The sequence below is a fragment of the Mustela lutreola genome, chromosome 12 (genome assembly GCF_030435805.1).
Source record: "Mustela lutreola isolate mMusLut2 chromosome 12, mMusLut2.pri, whole genome shotgun sequence".
NCBI lineage: Eukaryota > Metazoa > Chordata > Mammalia > Carnivora > Mustelidae > Mustela > Mustela lutreola.
Window position 1 is genome coordinate 7,978,784 of NC_081301.1, and position 24,233 is coordinate 8,003,016.

Below are 24,233 nucleotides of genomic sequence, written 5' to 3' on the forward strand. Positions count from 1 at the left end.
ACTGCCTTAGGCTCAGGTCATGATCCCAGGGTCCTGGGATGGAGCCCTGCATCAGGCTCCTTGCTCGGTGGGGAGCCTGTTTCTCCTCCCAGCCCCCTCCTGCCTCTCTGCCTACTTTTGATCTCTCTCTCTGTCAAATAAATAAATAAAATCTTAAAAAAAAAAAAAAGTCTGTTTAAACATACCTAAATCTATTTTTTGCCATAACTTTACTTGTGAAGTTTCATTCTTTTCCATCCTTTCGGCTAATTCTTGAACTTCATTTTCTAGCTCTTCTGATTCTGTCCCATCACAGATTAAAACTCACAGATGAGTTTTAATCTTTTTATTCACTTGTTAGGTTTTCTTAGTCTTACCTTCCCAATTTTCAAAAATGTATGTGCCTCTTCATCTCCTGACATTTTAGCTTTGCGGTCTCACTGCTGGATATATCTAACAGCTGAGAAACTTCTTGGAAGGATGGCAGAGCACGTGTTCATTGGCAAAACTCCTTGGAACCCATGGAGATGAGCAAAAATGGCTCAGTATATAGAAGAAACTTGCTGAAAGAAGAGAATGGCTCAACTCCACGCTCTGAGGGTCTGCTGTGTATAATCCGTGTAGGACAAAATGAAAGCGACCTCCGAGTCCCAGGCACCCGGCTCCCGGCGAGGGACATGGGCAAGAATGCTTGAAAGGCCTGACAACACCTGATTTGGAGGAATGAAGGCTGGAAGCAGGAGCTAGACTGGGAAGAAGCTGTTTCTTCTTCTCTCTCTCTCTCTTTTTTATTTCCGCTGGCCCAGTGTGCTAATAACAAGGGCTGGCCTAATCTGAGGAAAGGGTGAAGGCGAGAGGAAAAAGTGAACCCTAAGAATCATTTGACTTTCTTGAAAGATACTAGCCAAAGGGACATTTGAGTCCACCAGAAGAAGATGCTTGGGAAATCACTCTGACCCAGGCTGTTTTTGGAGGGGCCTGTTTGCTCTGAAGTGGAGGGTAGGAGCAGGGGTTGGAAATTCGATGTGAGTCCTGCCATGGGGCCGTAAGCCCCACAGGCACAGGAGCCTGGCAGATGGGAGGGAAAGTCTGAGGAGAGAGGAAGAACAGATGGCACATTCCCACTTGTCTCTGGACCCTTCCCGCTTCCCGAGGAGCGTCCGGGCCGGTCCTCTAGCTCCAGCTCCGAAAGAGAAGCTTCCCCATTGCTCGGATGACCAGGGATGGGGGGGTCAAGGTGAATCTGCCCATGTCGTTAATGCGGAAACCTAGACCTAGACAGAACTGCTTCAATTCCAGAAGGAACATGCGGGAATAAACTAGCACAGGACCTATGAAAAAAGGTTTGCAAAAGGCAAATGAAAAGGACAGACCAGAAGAATTTTGACACGTATCAGAGATGAAAGGCTACAAGGTCTCAGGTCTGGCTCCTTCCAAGTGGCCAATAGGCCCCTGGTACAAGCACCTTCTGCTGCAGAGCTGCTGAAATCCCCTGAGGAACCCAGACACCTTCTGGGAGCCACATCCACTCCCCTGCATACTTGACCTTGTGCGTTGGTCCGTGCTCTGACTGTTGGCTGAAAGCAACCTTAAACCAAGTGCAAATCGTCATTCTCGCCTTTCTTCAAACCAGCTCCGCGGCCACGGGAGCAGAGCTCGGGGCACCAGAAGGCAGATTCGCTCTGTCTCCAAATGTTATGCATTTGTTTGCGGATACCTTGTCTCCTCCCTCCACTAGAACGTTCGCTCCAGGAGAGCAGGAACCCCACTTGTCCTAGTCACAGTGTATCCCCAGTGCCTGGCACACAGAAGTGCTCAATGGCTGCCGAGTGAGTGACTGTGTGAGCGCCAAACCAGGAGGGAAATAGTCATTTGGAAAAGGGAGACGATGTGAGACTGTTTTGGCGGCTCTTGAATGAGGTCACTGGTGGCTTGAGTCAGACCACGGCGGGACCTGCTCTATTTCTTTGCCCATCACTGACAGGCAGCTACTTTGTGAGGACTGTGACAAGTGCATGGAGCAAAGACAGTCCATCTGCAAAACATCAATCCGGGCTAAGCTACGGCCCTGACACTGGAAAATACTTACCGGCTAGCAGGCCTTCTAAAGACACTTTTCTTCCCCGTCATCAAAAAATACATAATGTCCTAAGTCCCATCTGTGCTCACTATAGACTCGCTGATACGTACATTGCGCTTCAAGCACCGAGCTGTGGCCTGATTTCTCGTTTTTACCTCTGGACGGGAACCTTCACCAGCATGCTACTAACTTTTGATCAATGTGTCTAACTTATTTTTCCTGTGATTGGGGAAAGATGCTGTCTGCGGCAGACACTGCAGAAGGCCTTTTCAGCCCCATTCCAGGGCACAAAAGTTAGAAAGCTAAAACGTCAAGGCTCTATCCTTCTTTGCAGTTTAGGGTTATGGAGATGAATTAAAATTCCGCACCTCAGATGCGCCCATGAGAGCCTCTCACTCAGAACGAAGCCTGGCGGATTCACAAAGAGGATGCAGGGCGCCGTCTTTCTCCTGTAGGTCGTGACAGAGCTGTGGTGGTTCCGGAGTCAGTGACTTCTTGATTCCATGGCTTTCTGGAGCCACAGTGGCAGCTTTGGGATCAAGGCAGAGTTGGCAGTGTGGCTCTGCGGTCAAATCAGGGGCTGGCAGCTTCTTGCCCCATCAGCTTCTGGTAGAGATGGTAGCCTTCTCAGTCCTGGCAGACCATGGTGGTTTCTGGGGCCTAGGAATCATTCCTGGGGGGCTCAGACTAGAGTCTGCTTTATAAGCACTTAATTCCCTATGTCACTACTAAATTTCATTCTGCTTATACTAGGTAGAGTGGTTCTGTGGTAAGCAACCGATTCCTGACTGCTAGTCTTAGAGCGTTCTTTGCCAGACTGGATTTTCAGCTTAACAGCTCATGGGACCCTGTGCGGAGCACACAGTGGGGCGGGATTTTGTTCTGGTGGGTATGCAATGGTGGGCACATCCTCCAGGGGCAAGAACCAGAGGCTATGTACTTTTTTGGAATATGTGGAAATCTTGCCTTTTGAATACACAAGCGAGCTTGCTTGTGGCACTAAGCGTTTCTGCTCAAACAGCAAAGACGTGCCAAAGGACAACCCAAAGAACGGGCGCTAATTGGGGATGCTTCTCGGGTCACTGCAGGAGCGGGGGACCATTATGCTCTGGCCGGCACTGCCCAGCTTAACGCGGCTTTGTACCTTTTCAAGTGAGCCGCCAAAAGCTCTTGTCTCCAGAAGTGTGCGCGAAACACAAAAGAGTGAAGAAGTACTGGTCTAACCTAGAGATGCTTTCACATCTCCAGTAATAGAAATGTTACTGCGTCTCGAAGGAAGCCATGCTGGCATGCGCTGCGCCGACTGCCGGAATGTGCTTTCATGTGCGGAGCCCAGTCTGTCTGATTATCCTTCATACCCACCGTGATTTCAGGTCGAGCCCAGGGCCATACGCAGAGTGGAGTGGGCCAGGTTCCTTTTCATCTGACACACTTTCATATGGGCAGGCAGCTATTATATCCTCTGTCATTTTTCTCTTTTTCAAGTAATACCTCTCCTTCCCCTGCTGAAATCTTTCCTCTTTACTCGATCATTCCCACTGGATATAAACATCTTTATAAAACAAAAGTGGAAAACCCCAAATCAAAACCAAATAAAACCAACAAGTTTTTGACTCACAGCCCTTCTGCTCCTAAGAAGAGCTGACTAGACGGTTTCCAGTCCCCTTTCCTTTATCTCTTGAAGTCCGGCCAGTGAGACTTTCCTCCTCACTGTTCCAAAGAAACAGCTCTTGTCAAAAGGCCACCAAGGAGCCCTTGATGCTAAACCCAAGTTTAAGTTCTTCTTGTTTGACCTATCAGTAGAATTTGACACAGAAAACCAGGCCTGTTTTTTGTTTTTTCCTTAAACTGTTAATTTATCTTGATTTCCCCAAAATTAAAAAAAAAATTAATTACATCATGTATCCATGACACAATGTTTTCACATTTAAGTCTCAAAGTCTAAATCTTTTTAAAAAATTATTTATTTATTTTTTTTAAAAAGATTCTATTTATTTGACAGACAGAGATCACAAGCAGGCAGAGAGGCAGGCAGAGAGGGAGGGGGAAGCAGGCTCCCTGCTGAGCAGAGAGCCCGATGTGGGGCTTGATGCGGGCTCGATCCCAGAACCCCAGGGTCATGATCTGAGCCAAAGGCAGAGGCTTTAGCCCACTGAGCCACCCAGGCACCCCTCAAAGTCTAAATCTTACTTGGGGTTTATGTGAACAGTTAATAAAAGTCCATCAAATCATAGTCGTCTTTCCTAATAAACCCAAGTGATTTCTTTTCCCTAAAGTCTCCTGGTATCTTTTTCTTCCCCACAATTTTTTCCTTTCCCTATTTCACTATGATTCAGTCACACTATGGGACAAACAAAAACTTTGGTGCGCTCTTTCAAAAACTTCCTACCTGAACTCCATCTCTGCACAGTCCGCTGCGGGAGCCACAGCCACACATGGCTACTGAGGACTTAACATACGGCTAGTCTGAACTGAGGTGCTGCGAGTGTAAAATATGCACCAGCCAGAATTCAAAGAAAGTACCGAAAGAAGAAGTAAATTATCTTCCTTATTTTTAATACTGATTACATGTTAAAATGGTCACATTTTAGATATATTGAGTTAAACAAAATAAACTATTAAAATTAATTTCACCGGTTTCTTTTTACTTTTTAAGTTACGGCTCATAGAGGGGGTACCTGGCTGGCTCAGTCAGTAGAACATGCGACTCTGGATCTCCAGGTCATGAGTTCAAGCCCCACATTGGGCGTGGAGCTCACTTAAAAAAAAAAAAAAAAAAGATACAGCTACTAGAAAAATTTAAAATTCTATTTGTAATTCTACACACTTGTTATCACCAGAAGCCACCTGGTCCTTTTCATTTAACACATATGAGCATCCTAAATATCTTTTCAAGTCAGAAAACAGAGATTGCTATCTATCTTTTTAATCTTTTTGGTATCAAATTACTAGTATTGTATTGATATGCTCCCAATGGACTTTTTTTGTTTGTTTGTTTGTTTTAACTTTTACAAGCAATCCTACAGGAGAGCCTTTAACCAAAACCTCCCTGGGCAGCGGCACCTCGGTTGCTGGCTCCCATTCGCTTCCTGTCCTCTAAGACTCCAGTTCTAGAGACAAGCAGATGCGTGGCTCCTATTTTCCCACACCTCTACGCTTGCATGTGCTGCTTTAGAATTTTTCCCCCCACAGGAAAACCAGCAGTGAGTCTCACTGTCCAGGCCAAATTTCTTATCATTTTCTAACAGCATTGTTTGTTGGCCTCCATCTCTGTTCAGATCTTCAGCTCTGAAAACCAGAAACCAAACATAATTTCTCATATTAACCTCCTAAAGCAAAACGAATCTGACTATTGTCTTCCTCTGAGAAGGGAAGCTGGTTTGTATTAACTTAAACTCTTGGTGAATAATAAAAGTTGTTTTTTCCCTTCTCTTAGGAGAACAGACATAATATGAAAATTAATTTTCTTCTGTTGGCCCTAAGAGCCCATTATGTCAGCCTAATACAAGACAGCTCTTAATAATCCTTCCCAGGAAGACTGCTGTTTTTCCAAAAGAAAACTGACAGCAGCAGATTTATTTGTGATTAAATACTTAAAGGCCCAGCATAGACAAGAAGAATAACTATATAATATAAAGAAATGAAGAACATGAAAACAGTCCACATTAAAATAATTGTTTACAAAACTACCTGGCGGGGGGACAAGAGTCTCCTGGAGAAAAAGAAAAAAAAAAATCCAAGAATCTGAAAGTCAGGACAAACACAGGAAGAAGAAGGCAACGCAATGCATAATGGGTAATTGTTCCTTTTGGATCCCATCTTGGCCTCAAAAGTCATGTTCAGGAACAAGCAAGCATTTGTCTTGGCACCAAATTTGTTCTCACAAGGTGTAGGTTATATGCATTACTAACAAGGAAGCCACTATGTAGGAAGCAGTATTTAAGAAAGCAGAAAATATGTTTTCTATTTGTGATTCAAAATCCCGTCTCTGTGGGGCTCTGCACCCACTGTGGCTAAACTTAGTAAGCATACTTTAAACGCTCAACTAAGGTAGCCTTTTACAATGAGAACTAAAATATATATATATATATATATATATATATATATATATATATATATATATACATACATACAGAAAACCTAGTGTTGGAACTCTGGGGTGGCATCTGGGTATGTAGTTTGGAAAGCTTCCCAGATGTAATGGCACTTTTCTGGGGTGGGGGGTGCCTAACCCAGTATCCATTCCACTTCTTCTGGTAATAGCACTGCAGTTTTTCCTTTGGGCTGTCACTGCCTCTTGGTGTCTACAGATGGAAGTGATCCAGTCTCCCCGTTCCCCGTTGGGCACTTGACCCTACAGCTCAGCCAAAGGAGTATGTTTTACCCCCCTCTAGCCGAAAAGACTGGTTCATGGATGAGCATACAATCCAAGAGAGCCAATGAATGTCAAGCGTGGGAAACGTGCTCTGGAAATACTGAGAGAGAGGCAGGGTCTTGCTGCTGGGATCGTGTGCTGGAACAAAGTAAGCCTGAAACAGTTAACTTTCTTTGCCTCCAGGAGGAAAGACCTTGAAAACAAAGCCCACCAGAAGATGAAGAAAGCCTCCAGATGACGTAATCGGAACACTTGGATTTACCCCCTCCCAGAGCTTGCTTGGTCTACTCCACGATTTTGCAAATTCCGTGAACCAATCCTTTTTCTCTGCTCGTCATTCACCGACCTTGATAATCTTAAAGGGTATTAACAACTGGTCAGGCACCAATCAGAAAAGATGTGAGGCTTACTGGTCCCGCTCACAGCTCAAGAACTGCTCGATGATCACAACTGGATGCCAGGAATAAGAACCGCTTGACCACCGAGTCTGTGCCCCACAGTCCGAGCCCCCGCTTTTCACCTGACATCACCACCCCAGGCACTGTTGCTGCAAGCAGCTGTCAAAGCAGAATCATGAATGATGGGTGGTCAGCATAACGAGGCAGACTTTGACTGGGCTGTTAGGGAAAGGCAACAGAGGTTGCCCAATAACAAAGAGGCTTACAGTATGGGCTCCTTGACCTTAGACATAATAAGCAGAAGGTGACCAGCTGGGAGGGCTGTTATAGGAAAGATGCCTGCGTTGCCCTAGTGGGGTGGTTTTCAAAGTCTGTCCCTGGGCCGGCAGTACTGTAAGCTTGTTAGAAATATAATTCATAGACCCGCCGCCACCTAGCGAAGCAGAATCTGTGGGGGTGAGGTCCGAGGACCTTTTTCAAGAAGCCCTCCTGGTGATTCTCTATGTGAGGACTGAGGACCACTGTATGAGACGAGAGTGCCCTGGTTTCCAAACACAGTTTCCTGAGCCCTGTCCCCAGAGATTCTGATTCAGGACACTTGGGGCTGGGCTCGGGAATTTGCATCTCGAGCTAGTGGATGCTGCTGGTCCAGGGGCCACACCTGAAACCCCGCGCTCTGGGAGGCAAACTTACGTGATGTCTATGGTTCCCTTCAACGTTGACCATCTTTGATCTTTAGAATTTGCCTTTCAAATTCAGTCCGACTGTGTAACCCTGCCAATACCATAGCTCGTCTGTGGCTCAGCTCTATGAAAGGCTGCAGCCAAAATGACATAGCGCAGCAATGGTGATTTAAAATAACTCAAGTTCATTAACTGTATTTCTTGATCACCACAGAGTCACAAAAGGTAACAGGTATATTTCTTAAAATATATCCCTGAGCAACAAAAACAACAGGGATACCTATTAGCCTCCCTCATCCAAAGTAGGTGTCTCTGTAAGCAGCCCCTTAAAATTTTTTATCGGCCGGTTCTAACCAGCGCCCCGTGTACCTACTGTTCTCTTCAGTCTCTCTCTTCCTTAAATCTGTAGCTCAAAAATGCAAAAAAGCAAGGCAGGACCTTGCTGGGAGGGTAGTAGGGGAGGAGGAAAAACTGAATGGGTCAAGCTAGAATTTTAATGAGGTAAGACAAGGGAAAGGTTGAGAACTTGCGCATAAACGTGAATCACTTTTGCCCGGAAAAGTTGCCATTTGGTAAAGCTTTGTGCCAGAAGCTCTTTTTAGCACTTTGCATAAATTAGTTCCTTTAAAGCTGACATCAGTCCTGTGAGTTAGGTGTTATGTCATTCTACAAAGGAGTTTATCAAGAGTCAGAGGGTTAAGCAACTCGACCAAGGCCACACACGTGACAAGTAAAAAGAAACCTGAACCTGGGTAGGGCTCCCTCCAAAGTCCTCCTTTGAACATTATCTGATATGGCTTCCTACAAAATGAGGACAAACACACCTAGGGTAAGTGATTTAACAACATCAGTGTCTTGCCCCCTGGCCCCCAGATTTCCCAGCTCGACTCTCACTGCCACCTGCCTGGAAGCCTAAAGCCTGGGCCACACCCCACCTTGTTCCGCTGCACTCATCACGGGCTGTGTCCGCCCGCCAGCCAACCATAAAATGGACACAGGACATTTAGCAAAGACAGTTGCCATTCTGAAAATCATGCCAGTTTTTCCTGCTGTCAACATGATTGAGTAAATATGGTTAAACCAGATTCTGAAAGGCCCCGCACACGAGGCAGTGGCATTTAAACTTGACACAAACACAAGTCAATAAACTTGACACAAAGTCACTGAGGACTTTGGAGTAGGGGAGGCTGAGCTGGCAGCGTGCCCCCAGGTGAGGCGGAGGCTCTCATCCCTGGTTGTCTGTCAGAACCACCTGCAGAGCTTTCCTGAGCATCCACACATGCCTGATTCCCACCCTGAACTTTCTGGAACAAGAGATCAGCTGTGGGGACCCACACACTGTGTGGTTGAGATCGTTCACAGATGGTTTTTCTTCTCCTGGCCGTAATTGTCCATTATGCCGATCCAATACAAGAGAGCTGTTAATAGGTTCCCTTAAAAATGAGGTAATTTGGATTAATGGATTAAAGAGGAATTTTTTATTGTTGTTGTTTTGTTTTTATTTTTAAAGATTCTATTTATTTACTTGACAGAGATCACAAGTAGGCAGAGAGGCAGGCAGAGAGGGAGGAGGAAGTAGGCTCCCCGCCAAGCAGAGAGCCCGATGCAGGGCTTGATCCCAGGACCCCGGGATCACGACCTGAGCTGAATGAAGGCAGAGGCTTTAACCCACTGAGCCACCCAGGCGCCCTGAAGAGAAATTGTTTTTAAAGCAACAAACCTAAGAGAAATTGGAGATGAACACTGATCTGTTTCACATTAGGAAATTACTTTCTAATTAAGCATCAATAGCAGGAATAAATAGATTTGACTAACTTTTAAGAAATAACAATAAAGGGCGCCTGGGTGGCTCAGTGGGTTAAGCCGCTGCCTTCGGCTCAGGTCATGATCTCAGAGTCCTGGGATCGAGTCCCGCATCGGGCTCTCTGCTTGGCAGAGAGCCTGCTTCCCTCTCTCTCTCTCTCTCTGGCTGCCTCTCCGTCTACTTGTGATTTCTCTCTGTCAAATTAATAAATAAAATCTTTAAAAAAAAAAAAAAAAAGAAATAACAATAAAAACTTTATCAAAAAACACCGTAAAGAAAGTTGAAAGGTAAAAAATGGACTGTAGGGGCGCCTGGGTGGCTCAGTGGGTTGAGCCGCTGCCTTCGGCTCGGGTCATGATCTCAGGGTCCTGGGATCGAGTCCCACATCGGACTCTCTGCTCAGCAGGGGCCCTGCTTCCCTTCCTCTCTCTCTCTCTGCTTGCCTCTGTCTACTTGTAGTCTCTGTCTGTCAAATGAATAAATAAAATCTTTTAAAAAAATGGACTATAAGAAATACACTACATATTTGGCCACAAAAAATTAATTTCCTTTTTAAAACAATTTTATTTATTTATTTGACAGAGATCACAGCAGGGTGGGGGGGGGAAGCAGGCTCCCTGCTGAGCAGAGAGCCTGATGTGGGGCTTGATCCCAGCACCTGGGATCATGACCTGAACTGAAGGCAGAGGCTTAACCCACTGAGCCACCCAGGCACCCCAAAATTAATTTCCTCAATAAATAAAAAGTGCTTCCATTCAATAAGGAAAAGATAAACATTCCAAAGGGAAAATGGATAAAGTGCATGCAAATAGATCTCATTTTCAAAGAAAAAGAAATTATAAATAAATATGTGAAGAAAGTTTCACCTCACTCCCAAAGAAATGGACCACTGTAGCACATATGTATAAACGATATTGCATTGCACTGTGGCTGGGAAAAACAGGCACAAGTTACATGCTCTCGGGAGAACTGTTAACCGGTATGACCTTCTGGTGGGCAATTTGGCATTATGCTTCAGAAGTCTTTAAAATGTCCCTTTTCTTAGATCCAATTATTTCCATCACTTCCATGAACTTATCTTAAGGAAATTACCTCTTTATACACAGACTAATGCACACAGATTTGATGTGACTTAGTAAGAGTGAAAACTGGTCATACACAGCAGGTACGATAAAAAAAAAAATGGGTTAATGGGGCACCTGGATGTCTCAGCCAGTTAAGTGTCTGCCTTCGGCTCAGGTCATGATCCCAGGGTCCTGGGATCGAACCCCGTGTTGGGCTCCTTGCTCAGTGAGGAGCCTGCTTCTCCCTCTCCCTCTGCCTGCCGCTCCCCATGCTTGTGTACCCTCTGTCAAATAAATAAACTCTTTTTAAAAATGGGTTAAATAAATTATAAATTGTAAATAAAGAAGTTATTTTTATAACCAGAGAACTGGCAAGGATTATTTCTAAGGTTTATACGATATGTCCACGGACTTTTAAATAGAGAAGCAAACCTCTAGAAGTCATTTTGTCTTTCAGGTGTGAGGTCATGGAGACCAAGGGTGGGGCGGTAAAAGTGAGAAGCTGGAGGAAGTCAAGTTTCCTAAACTGGCGCTATCCAAAATCATAAACATTGGTCACACGTGGCTATTTAACTTAAAGACCAATAAAGTCTAAAATTCAATTCCTTAGTTGCACCAGCCACATTTCAACAGGGCTCGAGAGCCACAGGTGGACGGTGGCTGCGGTATCCGACTGCACAAATAATAGAATGTTTCCGTCATTGTGGCAATTTCTGTTGGACAGCTCTGACCTAAATGTTCTACCTCAGGCCTGGATTCAGCTTTTGGCTCATCTCTTCAGCCTCATCCCTTGGTACATTTTTTTCCCATCCGCTGTGCGCCAGCAGCAAGCATAAGCAACAGAAGGACAGAGAACTTATTTTCCCTGTTCTGGTCTAGTGGGGGAGACTATTATCCAGGTAGTTCCACGCAGTGGGACATGGAATAGCAGATACATACAGAGATTACTGACACAGCACAGAGTTCAGCCCAGGGTTCAGGGAAGACCTCCCAGAGGAAGAGGGGGCAGGTCTTAGCCAAAAACACTCGCCTAAGTAGAGCAAAGAGCATGACAGGAGTAAAGGCACAGGTGAGAAAAAGCGCAGCACAGGGAAAGAATTACCAGCTGGTCAGGCATTTATTCATTCAATAGATAGTAAACGTCCCTGCTAGCCAGGCCTGAGACAGAGTAGTGAACAGGACCGGATGGTCCCGGTGGGGATGAGGCTTACACTCTCATCAGTCCCGCTAGGAGCAGGTCACTAAGGGTGAGGGGAGCAGGGCAAGGGCCTGCCACCTCATATTAAGCATCCTGGTTTGTCAGCCTAGCTATTGATTCCCTTTAAGCGGCCCCAGTGAGGGCCAGAGTCCCACCTCCTATCTTTCTCTTTGCCCCACCCCAGTCCCCATCGCTGCCGTGGGACATGGAGAACTCCTGGAGAGGGGGGTCGTGCTAAGACCCCTCCAGCGGCCAGTGAGGTTGTGGTCTTGAGAGGTGGAAGAATAAAGACAGAAAGTCTGGTGGGGAGGCTCCTGGAGTCGTCTGGAAGGGGGGCGGGGGCTGGAAAAGGGCAGGGCCGGCTCCCGCGAGGCTGGAGCCAGAGCAGGCACTCGGAGTTAAGAAAATGCCCGCTGAGAGAATGGGTCTGGCAGAGCCGGGCGGGTGGAAGGCGTGTCTGTGGAGCAAGGCTCCAGGGAGAAGGAACCCAACAGGACAGTTTCAGGAGAGTTCCCCAGGCCAAACGAGGGGGGCTGGGGTAGGCAAGGGCTCCCCCGGCAGAGGAAAGGCGTCGGCGCGTCGGAGGGGCCCCGGGGACCCGGCGTGTTGGGGGGCCACAAGGTGTCAGGATGGGCGGGGCTGCGAGGCAGCAGGTGTGCGTTACCTGCGGAGCCAGGATGGGGAGGCTGGCACCGGCCTGGGTCCTGGGGGCAGCGCAGGGAGGCTCCCGCAGGAGGGAGACCTCCCTGGGACTTCAGGGGGCTATTTCCCGACCTTGTCCTTGAGCATTTATAAGAGGCGGCACGGCACATTCCCCAGAGTCCGAAACCCGCCTGGAGCCCGGCTCTGCTCGGGGCCTGCCTCAGCACCGACGCTTTGGGGGCGTCTCGTCGGGTCTGGGTTCCCGACACTCGCTGGTTCTTCTCTGGGGCGACCCCCTCTCGCACCTGACGCGCGGACGGCCCAGCCCTCCCTCGACCCCCGGCCGCTCGGCCCTGGCTCCTCGCCGGATCCCCTCAGACCCCGAAGAGACCCCTTACCGCGCCGCGGCCTCGCGGCCCTCGGTCCCCCCCTCAGAACGTCCCCTACCCACCACGTGGCCAGCTCCCCGCTTCCGCCCCTCCCGGCCGCACCCCTCCCCGGCCGCGGTACCTGGGGCTCTCGAAGCTGCACCCCCTGCGCCGCAGCGCCGCCCTCTTCTGCAGCAGAAGCGCAGCGGCCGCCCCGCCGGGCTCCGGCTCCATCGCCCCGGGCGGGGGCCGCTGGCTCGGGCGCACTCGGGTGGGCTCGGGCCTCGGCGGGGCTCGGCCGGCCGCTCGGCTCGCACGCCGCAGCCCATGCCCCGCCCCGCGCGCCACCGCCGGCTCCAGGCCCCGCCCCCGCCCCACCCCGAACTTCAGTCCAGCCTGCTCTTTGCCCCGCAACTGGGTCCAGACCCCGCCCCTCCCCCGCCCCGAACTTCAGCCCCACCCACCCCGGGCTCCTCGGCCCGGCCTAGGCCCCGCCCTGCGCCCGCCCCGAACCTCAGCCCAGCCCTCCCCGCGCTCCTCAGCCGGGTCTAGGTCCGGTCCCAGCCCCTAGCTCCAGGTACGTCCTCCCCACGCCGGCCCCACGTCCGGGGTGGGCTCTCCTCACCTCGGTTGGGCCCAGACACCCTAAACGCCCACCCTGTCCTCAGCGCGTCGGGCCTGAAGCCACGCCCCTCCCGCTCCTAGCCCCTCAGCACCAGCCCAGGCCCCGCCCACCTACTCCTCCACTACTGAGCTTCCGCGCAGCCCCTGCCCTCACCCAAAGGGTCAGCTCCCGGGAGCGTCGTCCCTCCACACCTCAGTGCCTCCTGGCCGTTTCTCACGTAACAGCGTCCCTCTGGGGGCCGCCCCACCCCGTGTCCCGTCCGCGGGCACGGAGCCCCTTTTTCTCTAAAACCCCCAGTACAAGGGTTCGCTCACTCCTGCTGCCTTCAACCCAGCTTGGACAGGGCTCCGCCCACAGCCCGCTTACCCCAAGCCCCGCCCACGACACGGCCCCGCCCACACCTTCTCACCTGCGCGGGCTGCAGGCCCTGGCGGGCGACGCGCGGGGTTAGGATACCTGCCCTCAAGGCTAAATAGGCGTTTTACGGCAGTCTGCGTTCGCTCGAGGATCTCTACACCCATTAAATGGAAGTACTGCTGTCTCCTGGTGGCCGTTCGTGGCGCCTGACGCAGTGAGAATAGAGGGGCTGGTGTTTTGCAGGTGACCTATCGTGGGTTCGAGTCTCAACTGGATGCGATGTACTCTTTCCACCGGTGTGACAGCCACTGCACCTCACCGTCCTCACCTCCTCCCCAAGTCAGACGCATCCGTCTCAGAGCCCTTGAGCACTGCACTGGGGCTGAGGGCAGCGTCCCTACCTGGGTCAAGCTGAGGGGTCACTGTGCCATCCAAATCGTGAGGAGGAGGTAAGTTAGGGCGCCTCTGCAAGCAGGGCTTGTAGTGGCTTAGGCTGGGGAGCTGGAGGAGAGCCTGAGGAGTGTGTGTGGGAGCCTGTGCTGGAGAATCAGCCACTGTAGCTTTGGAAACTGAGGCAGGCAGGGCCAGGGCTCCCGTGATCAGTTTGGATCCGGTCACTGGCACAGACCCCCTGATGACTTTCCCAACGCTTTCACTGTAACGCCTGGGCTCCTGGCTGCTGCACATTCCAGCAGAGAAGCCAATCTGGATAGAGAATGAAGGAGAGAGAGAAAGAGGTAGGAGGCTTCCCACTTCTCTTTCCAGCCCGGTGAGACTCCACCTTGGTCCTCCCAGACGTTTCCATGAGACAGTCGTGTAAGAAAGTCCCCCCTTTTCTTAAGCAAACTAGAGTGGGTTTCTGGTTTTTGCCTTACATCTTGAACTCCCCCAACATATCTATTCAGACGTGGATCCCATTACTCCCCCCAAATCCTCTATTCAGTGAGACTGGGTTGGCTGCTTTTCCTAACTTCATCCCGCTCCTTCTCCTTTCTGTCTTCCTGCCTCCCCCGTCCTCCATGTGTTCAGCAATCTCTGAAATGAATCTCCAAATGCCCCTGTCCCCTCCCCAGATCCTCCACCTCCCTCTCTGAGTGCCCAAAGCACTGACTCTGTCCCTTCCTGAGGGCATTTGTCATTTATGTTCTAGTAACATCTGAGCTGGGCTCTGAGTGCCCCAGACCTCCTTGATCTCTGTATCTGGCACAGTAATAGTTTACTAAGTAAATGCACGTGAATAATAAGTTGAGCAATGTTCATTGGAAAACACATTTAATTTCAAAGTAAACAAAGATGTTTGTACATTAAAGTATTTAATTAGTGAAACAATTATCAGTGTAACAAGCTGAAAAATACAGCAACTTGATACAAGACTGAGGTAACAAAATACTTCACCAAAAATCTAAAGAATCCCACAGAGGGCTGATGTTCAGTGGTTACTGCGGGTGAGACAATTCACAAGAATTAGAGAAAGTTCTTACACAACTGCATGCAGGGGGGTCTGCTGGAAAAAAAAAAAAAAAAAAAAAAGACAGCCAGGGAGAGTGCAACAGATTTAACAAGAAACGAATTAAAATGTAGAAACTGATTTTTCAACTTACTTTGAGGAATACATAAGAAATTGAAAACTACTCTCTACGCAACATTTTGAATGCTAAGTGAAAAACCATGCATTTTGGCACGAAATTTATTAAAGATTATACCATACTAATAAATTAATGACTAATATTTCATTACCGAATGGTCACAGTCGTTCAGAAATGGGTAAAGAGATGAACGATTATAGAACGGACAGATGTTTCTTCACGCTGCTGCAAACAGGGATTTCGGGGCTGCCCCCAGCGTACCCACCCTTGTGCAGCTCGGGACTCCAAGGTGGTCCACAGTACAAGTTCCCAACACCCAAGGAACTGCAGCTCTCGCTTACGCTGTATTTGCATTTAACACTGAAATTAAAACTGAGAAGCCTCTGGAGTAAATACTGTGAACGTTCTGACCCTGCTTTCTCATTCCATCTCAGAGTCCTCCGCAGCGCGCCCGGCCATAGCTCTGTGCCTGGGTGTTCTGCGACAACCAGCCTCTAGGACAGCGACTCCATCTAGTTCTCCTTGCAGGTGAACTCACAGATCAAGAGGCCATTCAGTCTGATGAGTGTTTTGAACCCTTCCTGGAGGAATGTGCACAGGGTCTCTACCCAGTGTTAGGAGAGAGGCAGGGTCTTGCCGGAGGAGATGCCATGGTGAGGACTGTTTACTTGTGGAGTGTGGTCAGCTCCACGAGGGCAAGGACCAGCTCTGCTTGTTCTCAGCCACTGATGGCATATCCCAGCCATAGCCTGGCACTCAGGAAGCACTCACTAGAGTCATGAATGAACGAATGAATGAATGCACAAATAGGTGGTTTTGTGCAGAGAATGTTATTTCCAAGAGACTCTTGTAATTTTTTTTTTCTCTGTAAAAAATGACATCACACAACATGTCAGTATGATGTGAGGCTGGGTAAAGCCATTTATGAAGTCACGCAAAGTAAGTTAGGTTGTGTTTTTAGCAATGTTCACCTTGTTACAAGCATTAGCGATGGGGGTGCTGAGCTGTAGACCCCACCTGTGGAATGAAATCAGACCGCACTTGTGAAAGGTTTCCCATTTTCATGGATTGTTTTCCACTTGTAAAATGGCATCCTAAAAGATACACGTCTTGGGCTCAGGAGGTGGGAGAGGAAGATGATGAAAGGAAATCTTGGTAAGGAAAACCAAAAGCTTTATAAACTCAGTTGGCAAGAGAGTGGGTTCTTTCCTAAACAGAATGCCTTTGAGTATCTTCCTCTTTAGATTCCATGGCAAGACAGGGTGATGAATGGGCTTCTTCAGGAAGGAAAGGGAGGCCACACTCTCTCACTGGGCACACTCAGAACACTATTTCTACTGCTCCCCACGGAATCAATCCTCCATGAAGCATTTTAGTTGTCAGAATGCACGTGGCTGACCTTGAGCTATAAAACATGTTCCAACTGAGAGGGCCAGAAATTATTCCCAGGGAGAGGTGCATGAGGTTCTTGGGGAATCATAATGATACCAATTACCTAGTCTATGATTTCTAGACAGCATTCTATAGTTTTCACTTTGGGGCACCATGATCTGTTTGCTCAAAAACAAAACAAAACAAAGCAAAAAAACCAACAACCAGCATACACATGCAAGACATTGATCACCTTTGACGGTTTCACAAACATTGATGCATTATGGACAAAGAACATAAACCAGAAATGCTTCCCTTTGGGGTGAGAATAAAGCCATGGACTTTTCCCTTTTGGGATTTGTACCTGGCTTCCTCTGTGCCAGCCTGAGGGCCTCCTCACCCGCTGCCTGAGGGACAAACCAATGCTGGGAAGATAAATCAGCACTTACATGCTGGGCCCCACGTCCAGCCTGGGAGAACCCAGTATCTTTTGGCCTGTCTCTAGGACTCTTCCCGTACGTTTGAGGTTCTTACCAGCTTTAAAGGCCTGTACCAACAAGGCCTAAGCAGATTCTTCAAGAGTCCAAGCTACAAATGTTTCTAGGAGGGGATGTAAGATCAGTCTCAATCAGTGAGAAGACTAAACATTTTGAAAAGAATTGCAATTGTGCTACTTCAAATTCAGCTCAGAAGAAAATTTTTGCAAAAGGTAAGAAAAATGTGCAAAGGGCAGAAAACGCACTGACTGAAGGGAGCCTGAAATTCTGAGGTTCTTGGTTTGGCATCTATAGAATTTCATACGAGAAGAGCCAGGAGAGTTGAGGAGTGGAGAAACCCAAGGAAAATAAGTGGCTGATTTTCCATTTTGGCGCTTTCCTCCGAACTTAAGACTTCAAAATATATTAACAGGCAGAATCAGATCAGTGTAGGTTAAAGCGGCATTAACACTGCTTGGTTCTGGTGAGAGCTGCTGGAGTGTTTGGTGTTGTCATTCGGCCTCCGGATGCCCAGTTGAGTAGTCACTAGCGTGAACTGGGGCACGCGGCTGTCCCCCAGCTGTTCGCAGGCACGCAGAGCACTCACGGCCAAGGTGGGATGGCACCAACTTTACCACCTGGAGCTTCTCCTGGCACAAGAATATTCTAGACTTTGCTCCATAGGAGGGTTAGTTGCTGGGCACACTAAGCCTCAACCATAAAATAAGATTCAATTCATTGGAATTTTCAGGAAAGTTGTCACTGTTTGATCAAAATACAGTGGTGGGTCCTTTGGTAGTTTTAAAATTCACCTATCACAGTTTACTGGTGAAGATGTTGTTTTGAAGCATCTTGCCCAGAAACTCTTAAGGGATGTCTGATCGGTGTGAGCTCGGAAACCATGACAGCAACAAGGACCCAGGAATTCAGAAAACCATTTCAGGGTCTCCTTCTCAGAATTCGGGCACCCAGATTAGAGAGGGAGGGAGGGAAAGAAGCTATGGTGGTAAAGCTACCATAAATAAAGCTAAGTTTTCATTGTTTTGAATAAAGATGTATTTGTGCAAAATAAAAGTCACTTAAAAATAAGACAGACAGTGACAGATAAAGGACATTGTCCATGAGAAAAAGCGCTTAACTGAATGCAGAGCTGGGACCGTTCACTCCCCGGGGCTTTGCTCTCTTGTCACCATGGTCATCAACAATTGTGCCCTTGGACTTGGATGTGGAGAACTTGCTGGTGACTGCGTTTGGGGGCAAGACTGGGGGAGCTTAAGGCCTCAGTGTCACTCAGCTCCCCAGTGGAACCAGGAATGCCGGTGGGCCCCGCCCTGGCAGTAGATGATGGGAGCAAACCTCAGCCTGCGGGACAGGCCGTGCACAGCGCTTCCGTGTGTGAGCGCGGCAGCCTGCGAGGGCTTCCTAGGAAGCCGGGAGAAACTGTCACAACTTCCCACTCTGGCATGGTCTGGGGAAGAAGACAAGGGCTTTCAGACCCTGCAGGAAAGGGGCGGGAGGGAGCAAGCAGACCAGCCCAGTCCACAGTGAAGCCGGGTCCTGTCTCAGAAGAGCCAACAGCAACAAGGCCTGGAAGGGACCCGGGGGGCCCAGAGAGCAGACCTTCCAGATGAATAGCACCCATTGGAACAGAAAACAAGACACAATTTAAGGCATTGTTTGTTTACAGTAAAAGAATGCAAGGAACCCTTAACACAGGAGGAATCCGGGCTCTCACTCTGACCTTCCTCGGTGGACAAGGCTGTCATGTCAGGTTAAAGCAGGGCCTCAAAGCGAATGGAGGGTGTGATGTCACAAGTCTTGTGCCAAAATGCATGTTTCTTGAAGAGTTCACACTCGCTCGCACGCACACGTATATGGCACGCACACGCAGAGGACGCTTTGGGGGTTGTACAAAATCTGAGGCAGCCCTGTGGGCGAGCAACCCTGTGCACTTGGGGTATAAAAAGCCTGTTCCTCCATAGCCTGTTCCTTCTCTCTGGCCCCTCATGCAGGTTAACACTGTCCACTCTTGTGCAGGAGAAAGCATGGGGGACCCAACGTGGGCCGGATGCTCTCTAGTCGAAGCAGCAGCTGGTGGACGGACGAGGGCCCAGAGAGGGAGGGTGGGGTGCAGAGTCTGGGGCCCAACCGCGGCTTCGTGGGGTGGTGCTGAAGAATGAGTAGCGTGAGAGTCGCTGGGGATTGGCAGGTGGGCCCGGCGCTGGCAGAGCCCTCAGGGCGGTGAGGCCGCCGGCCAAGGCCCCTCGAGTCCGGCCGTGAGTCATCCAGCGCGCTGGCCGAGAGCCTGTGCCCAGGACATGCGCTTCGCCACCAGTCCCAGGCTGGGCTCCCAGGAGCCTCTGAAGTCACGCCAAGTCCTGCAGAGACTTATTCAAATGACATAAGGTTCGCAGGTACCTGGAAGAGAAAGCTCAGCCTCTGGTCAAAGTTCCAACCTTTGGGAATGGGACAAGGGGTGCCCCTAAGGGAAGGGATCAGGTCTTTCCCAGCGAGTCTCCGAATAAGCAGGGAGAGTGGGAAGACGGCCCGGCCGGAACCACGGCCGCTGTCTGTCAAGTGACCGCTGTGCCAGGCACCTGACATCATCGTTCCTCTAGTCTTCATGACACCCCAGGAGGCAGGTTCTGGAGGAGTCCCCATGTCAAAGATGAGGACCCTGAGGCTTAGAGAGGAGGAGCCCACCTCAAGCAGATGGCAGGCCATGGCCCCAGAGCCCTCGCTCTCGTTTACCAGCCTGGTGGCAGAACAGAACTGCCCTTGGAGTGGAAAGGGAGCCTGTTCTGCAGGGATGGGCCCAAGCCTCTGGAAGGGAAACCAGCGGGCAGAGGTAGGTGCTGAGAGGGTGGGAACTGAAAGCAGGAGCACCAGGAGGAGAGATCGGGACGCTGGGACCCCCAAGATCTTCCCATAGCTTTGTTCCCAGGACCCAGTCCCAGCTCCCTTTGCTGGAAGACCACCAGCCCAAGGTCAGTGTGCTTCCCTCTCCCTTCCAAGCTGCCCCCTGCCCCAGGCTCCCCCACCCGGCTCTGCTGTAGGGTTCTGGGAGATTTATTTTATTTTATTTTATTTTATTTATTTATTTGACAGAGATCGCAAGTAGGCAGAGAGGCAGGCAGAGAGAGAGAGAGAAGGAAGCAGGCTCCCCGCAGAGCAGAGAGCCCGATGTGGGGCTCGATCCCAGGATCCCGGGACCATGATCTGAGCCGAAAGCAGAGGCTTTAACCCACTGAGCCACCCAGGCGCCCCGGGTTCTGGGAGATTTGATGAGAAGCAATTTCATCAAAAACAAATCCATCTTGGTTTCAATTTGGTCAAAGTGATGAATGGGGAAAAAAAAGTGCATCTCCTTGCACCAGGAGATAGCTGTAAGAACGGTCACAGCAGCACTGTTCAAAATAGCAAAAAGCAGGAAATCATTCCTGGGAACACTGCCAGAAGAATTAATTTAAAAAAATCAGTACAAATAAATGAATGACAGCTACACACATGGACACAGATGAATCTCAGGAACACACTGTAGGAGAAAAGTAAGTCACAGAAGAAAATATCCCGTTATGGTTCTATTTTTAAAAATGTTTTAAAAAATGTACTCCAGACAATATATGAAGGAATCAAATATGTGTGCTAACATTTTAAAGGAACAGTAAATCCATCAGGAGTGTGGTTAGGGGGTGCAGGCAGATGGGGGGCACACTGAGTTAGGAAGAGGTCTCTGGGGGAGGGAGGTCCTGCCCTTAGGCTGGGCGGGCCGCGAGCGGTATGTGTTTTTCTAGCTGTGGTTTACACCTTACACAGGTTATAAATAAGGTTTAAGCATATTCAGTGTTAGTACAAGCAAATTTAAGAAATGCAAGTCCACCAAAAAGAAAACTGGTCCCAGTCTCCGAGATTTTCCATGGGTACAGACGCAGTTCTGTGCTTTCTTTCCTTGCAGGCCCGCATGCCGTCACAGGGTGGGAGAGTGGGCCGCTGCCAGCTCTTTATGATCACATGCAGCACAGGGCAGGAATATGTGGTGGGAAGTAAATTTGAAATAAAAAGGGGGAAAAGGTAGAAACAAATAAAAGGTCCCTCTTGGCTAGGTCAAAAATACTTAAAAGTTGCAGAACTTTGCTACAGCACAACACCACATTTGCCATAAAGAAGTTCAACCCATTTGTCTTTCTGACCAAACACCTGCTCTGCCAAGTGGTTTTTGACCCCGTTTCCTGCTCCCTGCTGCAGCCCCAGACACACCCAGTGTGACTAGTTTGGGAAAGGTCAGGGCACTCCTCCTCTCTTAATGTGACCTGGGGCCTTGTTTAGTTTGCATCACCTTGAGGTGACTGTCGGCTGAAACCCCTGGCCTTCCTGTTGTGGAGACGAGTAGTTAAATTTTTTAATGCAAAAAAACATACATAAGCACTCTAGACACCATGAACGATAGCTTCCTGCACATCACTTTAGAAATCTTATATACAGAGACAAACATATATATTACAAATAAGCTTATGTATTTTAATACAAATGAGATGGCCCTTACATATGTTTTATCCTTTCCTTTTTAAATTTTTTTTTAAGATTTTATTATTTATTTGACAGACAGAGATCACAAGTAGGCAGAGAGGCAGGCAGAGAGAGAGGAAGGGAAGCAGGCTCGCTGCCGAGCAGAGAGCCCGATGCGGGGCTCGATCCCAGGAGCCTGGTATCATGACCTGAGCCGAAGGCAGAGGCTTTAACCCACTGAGCCACCCAGGCGCCCCTGTCTAAATTTTTTATTTTTTAAGTAATCTCTATGCTCAACATGGGGCTCAGACTCATGGCTCTACTGGCTGAGCCAGCCCAGTGCCCCTAGACTTTGCTTTTTACTTGTATCTTGGGGCCCCTTTCAGGATACCACACACAGATCTGCTTCTGTCTTTCTAATCGCTACCAGATGTCACACAATATGGATTTACTGACAGCCACAGAGGTTTCCAGTTTTTTTCTATCAAGGACAGTGCTGCAGTGAACATTTTTTTTAAAGTAGCCTTCATGCCGAAGTGGGGCTTGAACTCATGACCCTGAGATCAAGACCTGAGTTGAAAGCAAGAGTTGGACGCCTCCATGACTGAACCAGCCAGGTGTCCCTGCAGTGAACATTCTTAGCCACAGACCTTTGTGGACACGTGTGCGTCTATCACCGGGACAAATACTGGCAGGCAGACAGATGAGTAAGGGGACTCAAATGCAGTTTACCTCAAGCTGCTTTGTGCTACTTTGCATTTTCCCTTTGTCAGTCTTTCCTACTGTTTTATTTTGTCGATAACTTTTTACTACTTCTGCTTTCTAGCTTCCCATCATCTGTAATCTGACCAGCTTGTCACATATGTTCTCATGTGACGTTACAGATGAAAATCCTGAGCAGGACCAAACCGAGACTTCCCTCTGATTTCCGAGAAGCACTCGGAGGGACCCCAAAGTCCGTGACTGTGCTGTCGCCAGCAGCCTCCCAGACCCAAATGCCTGGCGTGAACCAGCCTTTGCTGAGGGCCCCCCTCACATCTCAGAGCTGGTGCCTCCCAGCTGCTACCGCCTGAAGCTGGCACAGCCTATTCTAAAGTTCTGGGGCTTGCCTTGTCCCCAGACTGAGAGGGACCCATTCCGCAGCGCCCTCTTCTGGCTGGTCCCTGGGGCACACGGAAAGGGAAGCTGAGGGACCGAACACCAGCAGCCAAACGCCGCCCCTGCCCTGACTCCCAGGGGCAGAAACGTGCAGCCTGCCCCGCTGGGTGCTGAGGGCTGGGGCAGCTGAGCCTCTCAGAAGCCCGACAGCGAGGCTGTGCTCCGGCGCCTTCAGCTCAACCTCGGGAGGCTGAGCTAGCTGGGGGCCCTCTGGGAAGTGCAAGGGTAGGGAGCTCGGGGCAGCAAGTCCAGACTTTGGTGGCCGGGCAGACTGGGGTTAGAGCTCATTCACCTTGGGACCTTGAATGAGTGTCTGCCACTTTCTGAGCCTCAATGTCCTCAGCACAGAATGGAGACGGGAAGAGAAACGTGCCTCACCGGGCGCTGGAAGGATTCCGCTGATTCCCGCAGGTAAAACGCTGCCCGCCATGCCTGGGCCTGGGTGAGGTGCAGACCAGCGGTCCCGCTGGCGCAGAGACCCCGAGGAGCAGCCGTGGCTGGCTCCCAGCATTAGCTGATAGTATTATTCCTAAGGGTTGTGGGCAGGGAGGCCCTTTTGTCAGTGTGGAGTACGCCCACGAATCCGCTTTTGGGGGACATGGTCTAAATGGGTGCTGTATCCTCAGCCTTGGGGCCATATTGCATCTGTCACCCAACTGTGCCCGATGGATGTTTCAGTGCTGTTTTCCTTAGTGGGAAAGACATGGGACCAGGTTCACAGTTCTGGTCTGGAGCCGGACTTAGCTCTCAGCTGAGCAGAGGGTGCCCTGTCTCATGGAAAAAGGCTGCTCAAAAGACCCAGGAGCACAGCTGAGAGGCTCTGAGGGAAGAAAGGAGCCCTGTTCTCTATGGACCCTTAGTCCTAAGGGTGGGAGAGATATTTCCAGAGACAAAAGGGTTTTGGCGACTTTACCTGAGGCCTGTTGCTTTTACATGCATCGTCCAAATGCTTGTGCCACAGTATTGCATGAAACCGGGAACCAGTCTGGAACTTGTAAACATTGCCTGATGGGCAGAGGAAACCGTGGGTTAGGAAGAGGGAGGGTCTCATGGGAGGGTCTGCCTGCGACAGGAGCCTGAAGATAAACGTGAACTTAGGTTAACCAAACCAAGGGCGGTCAGGAGCAGCCCAGTGTAAGCTTGGGGCTTGCAGGGGCAGAACCTTGGGTGCCTCTGGCGTGTCTCTGTGGATCGGGGCTCTTAGCCACTGCTGGGCCATGGTGCATTGGACTCTGGTGAGGCCTGTGGCCTGTGGACCTTCCTCAGAATAACATTTCCAATGCATTAAAAAAAAAAAAAAAAAGGAAAGAGATCAATACCACCGAAATGCAGTTATCAAACTACTAAAAAACACTTGAGTAATACAGTTCTAGATGTGCTCCTCTATTAATGCACAAGTACCGAGATCTGAGCAGGTCTGACACCGCTCTGTTAATTCCAGAGAGGTGAGCCATCAGAAATCTACAATTGCATGTGATAAGAAAATATCTGTGGTTTTTCTTGGACATAAAATCACGGGTGTTGTGAACATTCTAGTAGTTCTATACTCATAAATAAAGGCAT

At 49.3% G+C, this 24,233-nt stretch overlaps 2 protein-coding genes across 16 annotated transcripts in view; both read right to left on the bottom strand.

Annotated features, from left to right (window-relative positions):
* Positions 1-13,386, bottom strand: part of GARNL3 (GTPase activating Rap/RanGAP domain like 3) — a 144,600-nt gene extending 131,214 nt beyond the window's left edge. For 2 of the 4 annotated variants that reach the window (XM_059141361.1, XM_059141363.1), the window contains exon 1: positions 12,734-12,888. In XM_059141361.1, the coding sequence (XP_058997344.1) occupies positions 12,734-12,825 (92 nt within the window). In that variant the 5' untranslated portion in view covers positions 12,826-12,888. Of the gene's footprint in view, positions 1-12,733; positions 12,889-13,369 lie in introns of those variants that run through there. The other 2 variants (XM_059141362.1, XM_059141360.1) reach the window with 2 other exon arrangements.
* A 1,442-nt stretch (positions 13,387-14,828) lies between these two features.
* Positions 14,829-24,233, bottom strand: part of RALGPS1 (Ral GEF with PH domain and SH3 binding motif 1) — a 272,513-nt gene continuing 263,108 nt past the window's right edge. For all 12 annotated transcript variants that reach the window (XM_059143177.1, XM_059143178.1, XM_059143180.1 and 9 more), the window contains 2 exons: positions 23,584-23,675; positions 14,829-19,424 (listed from right to left, as the gene is read on the bottom strand). In XM_059143177.1, the coding sequence (XP_058999160.1) occupies positions 19,395-19,424; positions 23,584-23,675 (122 nt within the window). In that variant the 3' untranslated portion in view covers positions 14,829-19,394. The remainder of the gene's footprint in view (positions 19,425-23,583; positions 23,676-24,233) is intronic.